At 44.5% G+C, this 13059-nt stretch overlaps 1 protein-coding gene across 1 annotated transcript; it reads right to left on the bottom strand.

Moving 5' to 3' along the window:
- Positions 1-316: 316 nt before the first annotated feature.
- ankrd34c (ankyrin repeat domain 34C) lies at positions 317-12331 on the bottom strand. Its single transcript, XM_072565360.1, has 2 exons — positions 11984-12331; positions 317-4396 (listed from the first exon to the last, which is right to left on the bottom strand). Exon 2 carries the CDS (start codon positions 4344-4346, stop codon positions 2751-2753), a length of 1596 nt encoding a protein of 531 aa, XP_072421461.1. The 5' UTR covers positions 4347-4396; positions 11984-12331; the 3' UTR covers positions 317-2750.
- Between the last annotated feature and the right edge of the window lie 728 nt (positions 12332-13059).

Genomic DNA, 13059 nt, shown 5'->3' with positions numbered 1-13059 from the left:
TGATTTCGAAGCTCCTTGGATGCTGCTTGAGCTGCTGTGCTCTTCCAGCACCACTAATCCAGAATCTGGTTTCCAGCATCTGCAGTCATTGTTTTTACCATATTGCAGTTGCATCAAGTATATAAGAATCTAAAGAAGAAGAACCGAACAAAATGACCATCCTTTTGCATATGAGGTTAGGCAGTGAAACTGGGAATGCCATTTGTTCACTGCAGCATTGGTAAATATAGGGATATTGTTCTCAAATGCAGTGGAGAGATTTTGCTCTTCAGTGTTTTTGTATTGTAAAAGTTTTGTCCAGTACAATGTTACATGCCATTGTAATATACCACCCATTTATTTTATGAAAATACTCTTGTACACAAGATGCTGTAACAATCTGCTTACATTCTTTAAAGAAATGCTTGCAATTTCAAATGATAATTTAAATCCTAGAACAGTCTTTGAACCTTTCAGTGAAGCTTCAAATGATATCTATCATTGAGACAATATGGGTTAACATTTGCAAGTTCCATCCTGGGAATGTTGCTTATTTACAGAGATTAAATTTAAAATATTAAGAAAATACAGATATCATGTTATTTACACATTGACAAAACACTAAGCAGAACAATGGACAGAGTTAGACCAATAAGCAAAATGGCTTCCGCAAATTGTAATTTTAATCAGCTCAACACTTTCTGCTTCATTTGGTTTAACAAACTTTGTCCAACCATCATTCAGAATAGAAGCTTTGGATTTGAGGGAGTCTCACCTCTGACAAAACTTTTAAGGCGCTTTAGACAGAGAAACAAACACATCTTAATGCACTTCGAGTTGGCAAACTGCTAATTATAATGATTCACATTCTAAATTTATTTCCACAGAAATACACAAATATTTACTTGAACAATATATTTTCTCAATTTAAATTTATATTTACTCACACAATACTATGCAAAACCAATGCTAATACTTGTTTATGTTATTGTATTTTTCCATCCATTAGTGTAAAGTATCGGATAGTTACATGAATTTTTTTTTGTAATTAAAGTTTGCAATTGTTTAATTTTAATGGATTTCTTCTGCCCTTTTACTTTGATGAACTGACCTCCTTGCATAATGTAGGTTAGTCTTTGATTATTAAATGCAAAAACACAAAAGAATTGACTGTTGTGATTCAAAGCCCGTGTGGTGGGGGAAGAGTTCAGGAGAAACGGGGATGAGACATTGTAATCAGTTGGTTAGTGCTGAAATATATTTAGAAAAATAAACATTTTTGACACTGGTCTAATTTGTATTGTCATGTTTAGCTTCTAATGTTTGTCACTTTTTACTATATGAATCCAAGTGACAATAGCAGTTACTGCTCCACAGCCTATGTGCATTTCTCCGATGAGAGAAATTGAGGTCCTATTTGATCTGTTTGGTTGGGGCATATGGAATCGTATGGCACCGTTCCACAGCAGGGAGCTCTAACATCACTAAAACACGTTGCCTGGTTATTGCTTTGCGTTGGGTCTGGTTTTAAGCACATTGGCTGCCATATTTCCCGCATCACAACAGGAATTACACTTACAAAGTATTTAATTACCTGTAAAGCGCTTGGGGATGTCCTGAGGTGGTGCAAGGTGCTATATTAATGATCAACCTGACAAACACTCAGACCACTAACTGCCCAAGTCAAAATAAATGCTAACTCGTCCCCAGTAGACGTCTTCAAGTGGTTTAATCTATCCGGAAGGACTACGGATAATATCTACTGCCATCAAAGTGGAATAAGGAATACCGCCTAAACTAAGGATCCTGTAAGACAGCATACACAAATAGACAGTAGTAAATAGTCTTATTGATGTGGTTGAATTCTGCTGCTTAAATAATAATCAAAGTTGCCTTTGTGATTCTGGCAAGTTGGGTTGATGTACATGGGTACACAGTCTGGCTGCTGCTACAACAAAACCGGTCAATTCACTGACCATGCTCAAGCCTTTCAGGCAGAAAACATATCTCTGTCCCCTCCGCCTTTCTGATTCCATGGTAACTGGTCAATTGAAAGCAGGATCACACGTTCATCTCTTTAAGAATAATTTTAAAACTTCCGAGGGGTCTGCAGGAATTTACGCGAGTTAGTTGATGTCCAGAATTTAGATCGTTGGAATATTAAATCCGTCACAATTAAGGAAATATTTGCGGTGATTAACTCGCCGGAAACTGCTTGTTTAAAGTAGTAAATGTCCAGGCACCAAAATCTAGAATGCGCGAGTCTGTGCGCGGCCTGGGAACTAAGGCCTCACTGAAACCAAAACAATACCAGCACTTTGGTTATGTCAGGAGTGACCACGTCTTTTGGCTGTTAATGGGAGAGAGAGTGGGGAGGAAATGCCCTTTGAAGTGCAATTGGTAGTTTTCCTGCCATCAAAACCTGGGTCCTGGCTGTCTCCGTGGGAAAGGGTCTATCCTTTGGGCTCATTCCATTGTCACCAGCTCCAGTACAAAACCGGCCCCAATCCCTTCCAGTTTCAGTGAGAGCAGCGGCCGGTGCAAGGGAAGGGGGACAGTGGCGGGGCAGCCAATGATGCCTCCACCATCGTTGAAGTTGAGCTCATTTCGGTCCAGTTTGGCGACTGGTTTATATCCAAATGAAATGCGGCTCCCTAATGCTGCCAGCCCAGTTCTCCTGGACACTGGAAAGGAAAAGACTAATCGGGTTTATTTAACTATAATCTTGAATTAATTTACATTCTGTTGGATAGCTGAAGGTGTCAGATGCACTAAGTGTTCAGCTCCTCAAAGTCAGAAAGCTGCTTCATCTGCTCCACCTGCATGGAGTGTCTCCTCACCAGCTTCTTTTTGGTTTTCATCTCGTTCCGTTTTGGTGAAGATGGTGCCACAGGGACCAGGGATTTCAGGCCCATGGTCAGCGGCGAGGACGGTTTGCTGTTGCAGCCGATGTCAGGGATAGGCGGGTTGGGATTGACATTCAGTGGGGGGAGGTGGCCTGGCCTGGTGTGGGAGATGTGATCGAGCAGGAGGGTCCCGGAGCCCCTCCTCTCCAGGAGACCAGGGGGCCGGCGGCGGACAGAGCCTGGGGAGGTGCTGGAGATACTGTCCAGGGACTCGCGGGAGCTGGTCAGCAGCGTCAGCGGGGAGGTGTTGTGCTTTTTCCTTTCAAACGTGACTTTGATGGAATCGAATGGATGGGAGAGCGAGTCTGAGTAAAGCTGGGAGTCTGAATCGTAATGGTCATTGCCCAACCTCCTGCGGTGCACGGTGTCCCTCAGGCTGACCGCTCCAGTGTCCTGCTCAGACGGGAGGGTACTCCTCCGGGCTAGGGGCTGGTGTTGGCTCTGGCTTTTCTCATAGGATTGTTTCCGGGAAACTGGAGCGGAGGTGGACGGGGTGCGAGAGGTTGGGTCACCCACAAACGGGAAGGTGGACGGGTCTTTACTCTCGATGCTGTTGGTTCTGGACAAGGTGGTGCGTTTGGGTAGCGCCAGGCCGTTAATGCCCTGAATGAGCTCCTCGTCGGGGCTGGCCCGTTTACACTCCTCCTCCTGGAGGGCAGCAGCCGCTAAGACAGAGGGAGCGACCAGGCCCCAGGGCTCAGACTGGAGCCTCTTCAGCTGTGGCAAGCGAGTCCCCATTCTCTTCGGGTTGACCTTCCTGGTTGGGGAGCTGGGCTCATTGTGGGGTTTGCTAGTGTAACCGCCGCTCTGGTGTGACATCACCTGAAAATTAAAGGTCTTCTCGCTTTCCTGGTCATCAATGGGAGATGGAGTTAGCGATGTCTTGAGTTCAATGTCAGAGGGAGACATACAGAGAGGCGGAGTGTGTCTCTCCTCTAGTTCCGGGGAAGGTGGGACATTTAGATACTGCTTTGTTGTTTTGGTTCCAGAAGGAGATTTGTCAGTCGTGATGATGATGACCTCCTTTCCTTTGGCTTTGCAGGCGTTTAGAAGACATTTTAAGACCTCTTTATCATCAGTGTTGATGGCATAAACCAAGGCAGAGGCCCCGGAGTGGTCCTCCAGACTGGGATCTGCCCCGTTAGTGAGGAGCAGAGAGACTGCCTCCTCGCCGGCTCTCTCAATGCAGGCGTGCATCAGCGCGGTCTTACCCGCCTTGTCCTGAATGTTGGGGTCCGCCTGGTTTTCCAGCAGGTACTTCACCATCTTGGGTTTGCTCACACTCTGCTGGTCGACGTGCCTGGTCATACACGCGACCATCAGGGGAGTCTCCCCTCTCTCATTGCTCTCATTAATGTATGCCCCACCTTCCAGCAACAGCCTGGTCAGCCTCAACCTCCCCAACCATACCGCCTTCAGGAGAGAGTTACCGTCCGTCCGGAGCTCAGGAGCATCGTCCATCCTCAATGCTGTTACTGCAGCCCCTTGAGAGACCGGGAGGATGCGAGAACCTGGGGTAAGGGGAAAACGAAAATAAAAATCATTCGTGTATCTGCGGTCATTACCTACCTGTTTCTCATCATTTTGGCTGTCCAGAGTTACAAATTAACAAGTTTATCCAGGAGTTTTTAAGGATTGTGCAGTGAGAGCTGACCCACGCAGTACATTACCGAAGGATGGTGCAGTTAACGGGCCAGTCTTTAAGATGCGATGCTACAGTCAACTCCCAATTGGAAAAAAAATGGGAAACTGTTCATTCGGAGGGGGGAGCAAAAGAACAGAATATTATTTAAATGGGGAAAAAACGGCAGAAAGCTGCAACACAAAGGGACTTGGGGGCACTTGAGCATAAAACACCAACACCCAGCTGCAGCAGGTAATCAGGAAGGTAATGGAATATTGGCCCTTATTTCAAGGGGGTTGGAGTATATGAGTAGAGAAGCCTTACTGCAACTGTACAAGGTGCAGGTGAGACTCAGTCAGGAGCACTGTGAGCAGTTTTGGTCCCCTTATTTAAGGAAATGTATCATTTCTTTGGAGGTAGTTCAGAGAAGGTTCATGAGGACGATCCCTTGAGTGAACAGATTGTCATATGAGCAAATGTTAAACAGGTTGGGACTCCAATCACTGGAGTTTAGAAGAAGGAGAGGTGATCTCATTGAAATATAAAGGATTATTCAGGGGCTTGACAGGGTCAATGCTGAGAGGATGTTTCTTCTCATTGGACAGTCTAAGACCAGAGGGTATAGTATCAAAGGGGCACCAAGACTGAAATGAAGAGGAATTTCTTCTCTGGGTTGAGAGTCTTTGGAATGCCTTGCCACAGAGAGCTGTGGGGACAGAGTGCTTCTGTATATTTAAGGCTGAGATAGATCTTTGATCAATCTGGGAATCAAGAAATATGAGGAAAGGGCACAAAAGTGGATGTGATGAAAGTTGGATCAGCCATGCCCTTATTGAATGGCAGCACAGGCTTGAGGCGCCAAATGGCCTCCTCCCGTACATTTGTATGTCCTTATTAGCTTATTCCCCTCTCCATAAAGATGACATAACACCATTCACAAGGCGAGTTCTGGATCCAATGCTTAACCCGCAACCAATATACAGTAAGAAAATGCCATCTAGTCATTGCTGTACTTAGACCAGCCACCTCCTTTTCCTGTGTTACATCTACATTAACATTTTGAAACAGAAGTAGTTAATGCTTTGGGATAGCCCAAAGTTGTGAAAGGTGCTATATAAATACATCTTTCAATGTATCTAATGACCAATGAACAGTGCTTTGCTTTGGAAGGCATGAAATTGTGTTGGTGTTGGGTATAACTCCAGTCTAATATAACATTGTCTTTTAGAAATTGGACTCCTTTGGGAACTGCAGAAACTAATTTTCTATTTTTATCTTTCAAGAAGGAAGATCATCCTCTTCTCCCACTGTGTCCTAATACCAGACATCAACTGGAGTTTTCTACATCTGTACAGACAGACATGGAGCTGCTTGTAATTAAATTCAGCCCAAGGGTTAGCTGGCATCATGACAACAACAACAACAGCTTGCACTTTCCAAATTGGAAAACAATCCAAGAAATCTCACCAAGGTATAATCAGACAAAACAATGGCACCTAGTCAAAGAATGAGGAGGGATCACAAACATAGTATGTTTTCAGGATGGACTTTAACTTCTCTGCTACTCTCATTGTGATGGAAATTCCATAGTTTGGAGCTTCCATGACCGAAGGCACAGCAGCCTCTGGTAGAGGAAGGAAGTGGGAGTGGACAAAGCCCCGGGGGGTGCAGAAATCCTGGAGGTTGGGTGAGGTTACAGAGAAGTGCATTAGATAAGGTGGCTATGCAGGATTTGAGTGCAAGGATCAGACTTTTAAAATTAAAGCACAGCCAGACTGGCAGCCAGTGTAGAAGGGAGATAGACAGCCTGAACTACTTGTGAGTTGGGATTCAGGCAACAGAGTTTTGAGTGAATTCAGGTGTGTTAGCTGAATATCTCACTATGCATGGGCCAGACTGAGATTGCTGCTGCAGTCAGACTCTGGGTAATTATCATACTGTCGCAGGTAGATAGGATAGTGAAGGCGGCGTTTGGTATGCTTTCCTTTATTGGTCAGAGCATTGAGTACAGGAGTTGGGAGGTCATATTGCAACTATACAGGACATTGGTTAGGCCACTGTTGGAATATTGCGTGCACTTCTGGTCTCCTTCCTATTGGAAGGATGTTGTGAAACTTGAAAGGGTTCAGAAAAGATTTACAAGGATGTTGCTAACATTGGAGGATTTGAACTATTGGGAGAGGTTGAATAGGCTAGAGCTGTTTTCCCTGGAGCATGGGAGGCTTGAGGGGTGACCTTAGAGAGGTTTATAAAATCATGAGGGGCATGGATAGGATAAATAGACAAAGTCTTTTCCCTGGGTTGGGGGAGACCAGAACTAGAGGTCATAGGTTTAGGGTGAGAGGGGAAAAATATAAAAGAGACCTACAGGGCAATTTTTTCACGCAGAGGGTGGTACGTGTATGGAATGAGCTGCCAGAGGAAGTGGTGGAGGCTGGTACAATTGCAATAGTTAAAAGGCATCTGGATGGGTATATGAATAGGAAGGGTTTGGAGGGATATGGGCAGGTGCTGGCAGGTGAGACTAGATTGAGTTGGGATATCTGGTTGGCATGGACAGGTTGGACAGAAGGATCTGTTTCTGTGCTGTACATCTCTGACTCTATGACTTAGGGATGTTCTGAAACAATAAAACAAAATTGCCACTAAATAATTTAGCACTAAATTATTAGTCTCATTCAAATTTGCAACAAGAGTGTAAGCAGGATTCCGTCAAATTGTTCAACCTGTGCAATTGTATAGAATCCACACATTGTGCTGAAAGTTGAGCTTTCACATGCTTTTTACCTTCAATTGCAAATTCCCTCATGTCTGCTGCAGGGTCCTTCTGCATCATTTTCTAATCCTAACACCCAACCTACCCTCAGTTTGGCTGCAGTCTCCTGTTCTTTCCCTGCTCACTGCCATTAGTGGTTGTGTTGTATGAAGTTCCTTCACTAAACTTTTTTTTTCCTTACCTATTTCTCAAAGTTTCCCCCAAAATCTTTCACTTTAATCTTACCTTTACTTGCCTTCTGTAACTTTTCGGAGGAAAAAAAGTGAGGACTGCAGATGCTGGAGATCAGAGCTGAAAATGTGTTGCTGGGAAAGCGCAGCAGGTCAGGCAATCCTTGTAGAGGGAGGAAGAGAGCTTCTTCAAGGAATCCTGAAGAAGGGCTCATGCCCGAAACGTCGATTCTCCTGCTCCTTGGATGCTGCCTGACCTGCTGCGCTTTTCCAGCAACACATTTTCAGTTCTGGAACTTTTCTCCTAGTTTCTGCTTTCTGACTGTTTTCATTCCCCACTCCCGCCCCAGTCCCACCTTGTCCTTTTGAAGAGCATTGGGACTTTTTGATATGATACAGCACAGAAGAAGGCCATTCGGCCCTTTGTGTCTGTGTCAGCTTCAAAAGAGCAATCCGATGATACCTCCCTATGTTAAAGTTTTATAAATGATCCATTGATACAAGATATAGGGTGATGGTAGGGCTCTTGTGGTACAGTGATAGTGTCCTTGCCTTGAAGCCAGGAGGCCCAGGTTTAAGTCCCACCTTTTCCAGAGATATGTAAGAACATTTCTGACAGATTGATTAGAAAATATCTATAGAGAGGTGGTTCCACTAAGGATGGGTTTCTGAGTATTTTTGGGATGAAAAGAAATGTTGTAGAAGGAGCTAAATTCAGCCAGATACTCAAGAAATTACCTGAACTCACAGTGAACATTCACAGTCAGAAGAAGGTAGGGGTAAAACAATTGCTGTATCTTTCAGGCACACACTGAGCACCACTTTAAATATTGGGGAAGGCTGTGGCGAAGTCAATCACAGAGTGGAAAAAAGCTCAGAGCTTCAGTTCACCTCCCTACTTTGAAGTCAAGATTTCAAGGAGGTTTGTTACACACTACATGACGATGAACTGCACCTTCTGTTCATTTGTGGATACTGTTCAGTTTCTTCAACCATAGGCAGCTTGGTGAGCGCTCCTAAAACAACTTGTTCACTTTGGAATGAGCATTACTTCAATACTTAATAAATTAAGTAACTGAGGGGAAATAGTTCTTTTGCAGAATAATGTGGGACTTTGATTTGCTTCTCTCGATGGATGTGGCCTCAACAAATGAGTCATTACTCACAGAAATAAAAGGAAATTAATTGACATTTCCAGTGATTTATTGACAATGTCTTCTAATGAGCACTACAATTTACAGACTTACAGAAATTGGCAGCAACTGAATGATCTGGAGGGATGCCTCATTATTCTCGGGCAGTTGAGAGCTTGGTGGTGATAAGAGTCATCAGTGGATGTGTTTGTACACTTTGGCCAGAAAGTTGAGATAGTCCTATCTTGACTCTTTATTCTGTCTGGCAGGAATAGACTGGAGTGCTTGACCCAGAATCTAGTTTGTGCTGTTGTTCATTAAGAACATGCTGCACGCACTGAAGGCAGAAGGTGGAAGCATAAATCCTTTGCAAGAACTGCTTCTGTTAGCTTAAACTTGTCACATGTCATCCATCAAACATAATCACACTCATGATACTCCAGCACAGACCTGAGTGACTGCTATGACTGTTGGAGGTGTCATCTTTCAGATGAGACACTAAACCATGGCACCTCTACTTCCTTGGGTGTGTGTGAAACATTCCATGGCGCTATTCTGAAGAAGAGCAGAGAAGTTCTCTCAAATTCTGGTCAAAATTTATCTCTCAACCAATATCACAGAATCAGATTAGCTGATAATTATCGCTCTGTTATTTGCAAGATTGTGTTGTGTATGAATTGGTTGCTGTGATTCCTACATTAAATCAGTAACTATACCTCAAAAATATTTCCTTGAAAGGGAAGTGCTTTGAGATATCTGGTGGTTTGCAAAACACCATTTAAATTAAAGTTTTCCTTTTTTTTATATGCAGAATCCTAACTCTTCAAAAAGTCACAGTCAAAATTCAGTGGTCTTTTAGATTAGGGTGTTGACTGGTTGTGGGCAGTAGATGGCAGAATAGTCCACGTGACCTGAAAAATTCCTCCAAAATCTAAATTCAGAATAGATTGCAGGTTAACTGCCAGATGCTCCGTACTTAATGAAGATAATGAAGATTTTATTTGACAATATGTTGTGTGAGACATTTTTGTACATCACATTTTAAACATATTTGGAACTGGTTTGGCAGTTGACATATTGCTACGACTGTAATGCAAGTTAATCAACTAATAACACTTTGTTATTCACATACCTATGGTTAATAATTAGAATTGAATTGAAGAGGTTCATTACTGTAATCTGGAGTGAATTATACTGTTATGATATGTATGTCAGTAACTCACATTGCACTGTTTTCAAAATCCTTATCCTTATTTACAATTCCAATCTCCCTCCCCAGTACTTCTGTAAATTGCTGCAGATTTTACTGGTCTTTCCCACCAATCAATATCACAGATTTCAGAGATTTCTATGACCAAAACTTAAATTTCTTTCCAAACCTTCCCATGTTGCTACTTCTCTTTGCATCATGAAGGGTCCACTCCTCACCTGAGTGCTGTTTGTGCACTATTCTCATCCCGCCGCTCTTAATGCGACACTCGGGGGGGGGGTGTAGCTATACATGAGCACAGGTTGTTTTTGTAACAAAAATGATCACATAAAGAACAATTTCATCTTTGATATCCATTATTGACAGTATGTGTTTAATACTTTTTGTTCGATTAACTTACACTTTAAATGTAAATTTAAATATTTAGTTTGATAAGAATGAAATTGTTTAATAACAAAATTTGACAATATTCCCACGAAGGATGAAGCAGTATTTAATTCTGAGAGAAAAACTCAGCGATTGTATATTTTTTCCGACAGTGCTTTGCATAAATCTACAACATTGGACTAAAGCTATAGTGTTATGAAAACTCCATCGATCATAAATGAAAATAGAGAAGAAATGAAAGCGCAATGAAAAATCATTGAGAGGGAGCAGCGGACAGTTCAGTCTCGCGGTGCAAATACAGGAAAAGCGGAGGGAAGAAAAGAAATAGAGACAGAGACATGACACAGACATGGAACCGGACAGACAGACAGACAGACAGACAGAAAGCAGCAGACAGTGAGATGACCAGCTGAGGTTCCGCATGGGAACGATACCGCTGTCCATGGTGCTGAATCTGCCGCCGCGCCAATGCTGTGGGACTCTGTTCAAACCATGTTGATATTTTCATACAAAGTAATCGACCTGAAATATTAACCCTGTTTCTCTCTCCACTGACGCTGCCTGACCTGCCGAGCGTTTCCAACGCTTTCTGTTTTTATTTCCGATTTCCAGCATCTGCAGTTTTATGATTTTTCACTGTCATTTTCATTTTCTTTCCCCTGCTCCCCACTCGCTGCTGTTCCCCCTCACCACCTCCCTCATTCCTTGTCCCTCACGTCCTCTCCTCGCTTTCCTTATGGCCCCGTGTCTGTTCTCTCGGTGCCTTCTATCTCCCAGATACAGCAGATTGCACTCTGATCTGTTTCGGTACTTCTTGTGTGATGTTGGATCAAACTCCTGTTTGTGCCTCTCCAATCACTCCCTCTGTTCCTGGTGTCCCTCTCTCCTCCATGTCAGGAGTCTCTGAGTGAACCCCACTGAGCGTTGCTGTCTATAGACTTCACTGACCGGGTACTGGCTGGTGGACAAACCGGGGCAGGCAACAAGTCGGCTCTTCTCACAGGCCGAGCCGGGGGTCCACGGGGTGGCCCGAGGCCGGGGGTTCAGGCGCCCCCGGGGGTTGAGGGGGAGAGAAGTGTTTATTTTTTTTACAGCCGGACCAGCCGCTTGCTGAGCCGGGGGAGTATCCCAGCGTCAGACAGAGCTGTCTGAGAACCTTAAATGGGGGAGAAGCGAAAGAGAAACGATTCCCGGGCAAGAGGAAGGCGCGGAATTCCTAAACAGCTTCCATTCCAGCGGCTGGGGTAGGGGTCTGTTGATCCCCGGGTGAACTGACAGGACAGATATGTCCTGTTTAATATTGATTAAACACAGCAACCCCCCGTTTCTTGGGGGGGGGGGTTAAATCTGGGGGCTTTCAATTGGGAAATGTGAGGCTCCCCGTGGCCGAATACCCTGTTTGTGAAGGTATTTGAAGCAAGTGCAACATTTCAACCGTGAAGAGTCCTCTCGAATTCAACAAAATAAAACGGAGTAAAAAAACGCGCGGAGATTTCCTGAACTCTGTAAATGAACCCCCCCCCCCCCCCTTCCCCGCCAGCACACCCTCCCCTCCCCTCCCCCGGGATGGAAGAGTGTTGGGGTGGGGAGGAAGTGGGGGTCTCAGTCTCTCTGTATCAAACCAACAGCAATCCACCAAACGGTTCACGTATCCTTAACCATCCCGAGAATACAGCATTTAGAAAGTATAAAAGCTTCATGTATTGTAAAATGTTAATTGGCAGATGGATCTTTAATATTAAGCTGGTTCCAAGTTGTAATCAAATCCAAATGTTTCTGGAAGATGAAGGATCCTTACCGTTGTCCAGGGAGCAGCCCGAGGCGGCTGCAGGCGCTGGGAGCAGGACATGGTGCAGCCACTTTAACTCCCCGAATCTCCCTGGAACCTGCTCCCTCTCTCCATCCGACAAGGAAGCAGCACCGGAGCCGGGTTATTTCCCAATTGCAGCAGCGGCCGGACTGGGAACAGGAAATCTTCCGGCAGATTCACAATTCCAATTCTAAACAAGATGCCATTCTATTTTGCACCAACCGAGTTAAACAAAGCCGGGGGTTGGTTGGGGGGAGGGAGATTGGTGGAGTTTTGCCCGGGGTGGGGGCTGTGAATGCCGGTGCAGTACTCAACTCGGTCTCACTGTGTGTTTTTGGGGGGGTGGGTTCAGATGGAGAGATGGAGTTTATAAATAACCTTTTTTTTTCATTTGTCAGAAGCAATACGATTGCGTGCACGTCACTAACGTCATTCCCAAAATAAGCACGTAACCAGAATGGTGAGAATTCCCCCCTCCCTCATATCTCCTGCCCTCACTCCCTAGCACTCATTGCCTCCCTATTACATTGTGTAAGCCGCTCTGGTCTGCTTGTGATGTAGAAGGCGTTACTTCTGGTCAATATCTCAAGGATTAAACTTTGGGAAATTGAAGGAAGTCTGACTGGAAATCACTCATGTCTAAAATCAATAATGTTGGGAAAGGTTCAGCTACTTTCCATCCCATTTCTCAGTGACAAAGCAGGGATAGGGGTATGAGTAATTTGAGACATGGCCTGGGCTGACCATGTGAGGAATCAATGTATTTGGAAGGACCTTTCCCCAAATATTCCCCCACTGGTGGTTTTGTGTCTCACTCTGTTGGAGCCTCAGGGATGGAGGTGGATGACAGGGATGAATAGCAATCCCATTGTCATTGTGGTAACTGCAATTGCCAAGGTTCAGTTGCGAGCACAGATCCCCCCTTGGATCAACAGGCAGTGGGATCATGTCCCAGCCGAAGGCCTTGAGTACAAACTCCAGGCTGATGCTCTGACAATCCTGAAGGAGTGCTGCACCATCAGGAGGGGTGAAGTGTTAAACCAAGGGCTTCCCTGCCCCCTCAG

Source organism: Chiloscyllium punctatum, chromosome 48 (assembly GCF_047496795.1).
Source record: "Chiloscyllium punctatum isolate Juve2018m chromosome 48, sChiPun1.3, whole genome shotgun sequence".
NCBI lineage: Eukaryota > Metazoa > Chordata > Chondrichthyes > Orectolobiformes > Hemiscylliidae > Chiloscyllium > Chiloscyllium punctatum.
This window is presented reverse-complemented; position numbering and strand designations above follow the sequence as displayed.